Below are 2058 nucleotides of genomic sequence, written 5' to 3'. Positions count from 1 at the left end.
GTGGATTTTTATCATTATAGGGTGGTTGTGTACACACACTGCCAACACACATTTCAGTTCAAACAACTTGTAAAAGTGCATGTAGCATCCTATGACCCCTTTAAATAAACCATAACTCTTAGTAGACTGACTTCTTAAGTCAGGGTGTATCAATATTGTAGAAATGGGAATAATCTTTCCTGGGTGTTGATGGTGAGTTTCTGGGTCTCTTGGCACAGAATAACCTGGATTTCCAGCTTCGATAGCGCAGTCTGTTCAATAAAAACCTGAATGAAGACACTCAGCCGGCCTCCTGCATTACTTCACGAACAGCTATTTTTAGGTGAAAGTCTGCGGTCGGATCTTACTCCTATTCTGATCTTATTCTTCCAGGCCAGAACAGTGTGAACTGAACTATAATGTGGGCCATTTTGGGTCACTTGATGCGATTCACTAATAAAAAAAAAGTCCCAAAAGCATGGCAGCCATATCTACGACATTTTTTACCATGATTTTACTACAAATAAACTGAGCTTACTATAGTAAAACCATTTGTTAAAGACTGCGGTTGCAATGGTTTAACTACAATTACCTCAGTTCAACCAAGCTTCCTGTAGAAAAAATAGTTTGTTTTCATAAGGTCTGCAGTCACTATGGTTCAACTACAAATATCACAGTTAAATTATAGTAATATAGTTAATTATAGTTTAATTGTTTCTGATTAGCAGCGCAGGGCGGGACAAGACCTATGTGAGGTGTTAGCATTAGCGTGTTAGCACAGCATTATCTGCTGCTGTTCAGACAGAGGTGTTAACATCCTGCATTAGCTCTGTATGTTAATAAGCAGGTGATAATGCTCTGAAGGGCAGAAGGAGGACTGCGAGACGCAGGAGAGACAGCGCCAGCTGGGACAACAGCTCTGACTGACTCTCATTATACACCAACTGATGTGATATTGAGGGTATCCCCATAACATCCCAACTTTAGCTAAATGTCCCCGTTTGTACAGCACTTTCAAAACTATGGAAGCTTATTTCTGCCATGGAATTGAAATATTAAAAAGTTTATATCTCTTTTTCTCAAAACTGCAATATCTCAGAATCTCGCAATTGCAAGTTACAAAAATTCTGAGAAAAAAGTCAGAATTGTGAGATGAAAACCAGCAAACTGACTTTCCCCCCAAAATTGTGAAAAAAAGTAATTATTGCATACAGTATGAATGTGTTTACGTGTTTAATACAATTATAAAATGTTAAAAAGTGTTATTTTAAGTTTTATCTAATTAATTTTACTTTTGTAATCTGTTTTTGTAAAGTCATAATTTTGTTATAATTCTGTTTTGATCTGTTTGTTATTTGCACCATTTACTATTTTTCATAGTGTGATTTTTGATTAAAAACCAGTTAGGGTCAGTGTGACCCACAAACATCATAATAATTATAATAATAGCAGGAACCCAACTTTTAAAACCAATATATAAAAAATTTTTGTCCCTGTTTTTTTATTCATAAATAATTCAAGTGTAGTTTTAGTGATATTTTGCTCACTGAACTATGTACTGGTTTATATTTCAGTAATCTGCTCATCTTAAATTATGTGATGTTGTGATCTGTGTGTTTCTACTCACTTAATGCAGCGTTTGAGTGCTTTCGGGTCTGGAAGATTGGACGAGAGTTTGGAGCAGCAGGCGCAGAATTTAAACGTTTCTTCTAGATTTTGAAACATCTCTTTGTGGGAGCGAAATCCCACCCTTCCTTTGCCCTCCAGTGCAGCCCTGAGAGAGAGAGTCACAGCATCTGAACACTACAAACCCGGGCCGTTCTCCACTATAAGTGTGTGTTTCTCACCTGTATTCTTTGTAGTCTGTCATGTTGAGTTTGTCTAAGATGACTTTAGAAAGACCAGGAACGTTACTGTCCAGAGAGTAAAAGCCAAACTGATCCGAGTAAACACTGTCTGAACTCGGAGTAAAAGAGTCTGGGAGCGCTGGAACCGAACCGGCCATTCTGGATGAGCTCTTCACCTACACACACACACACACACACACACACACACACACACACACACACACACACACAC

At 38.0% G+C, this 2058-nt stretch overlaps 1 protein-coding gene across 2 annotated transcripts in view; it reads right to left on the bottom strand.

The window, feature by feature from the left end:
- The window catches only part of LOC107667131 (MSS51 mitochondrial translational activator), an 11650-nt gene that overhangs the window by 7544 nt on the left and 2048 nt on the right, over positions 1-2058 (bottom strand). The window contains exons 2-3 of one of the 2 annotated variants that reach the window (XM_016458729.1): positions 1827-2002; positions 1607-1753 (exon numbers count right to left, since the gene is read on the bottom strand). In XM_016458729.1, the coding sequence (XP_016314215.1) occupies positions 1607-1753; positions 1827-1984 (305 nt within the window). In that variant the 5' untranslated portion in view covers positions 1985-2002. The remainder of the gene's footprint in view (positions 1-1606; positions 1754-1826; positions 2003-2058) is intronic. The other variant, XM_016458730.1, reaches the window with a different exon arrangement.

Source organism: Sinocyclocheilus anshuiensis, unplaced genomic scaffold, assembly GCF_001515605.1.
Source record: "Sinocyclocheilus anshuiensis isolate Anshui unplaced genomic scaffold, SAMN03320099.WGS_v1.1 scaffold415, whole genome shotgun sequence".
Lineage (NCBI taxonomy): Eukaryota > Metazoa > Chordata > Actinopteri > Cypriniformes > Cyprinidae > Sinocyclocheilus > Sinocyclocheilus anshuiensis.
The sequence above is the reverse complement of the archived record's forward strand: the minus strand, read 5'-3'. Positions and strand labels throughout refer to the sequence as shown.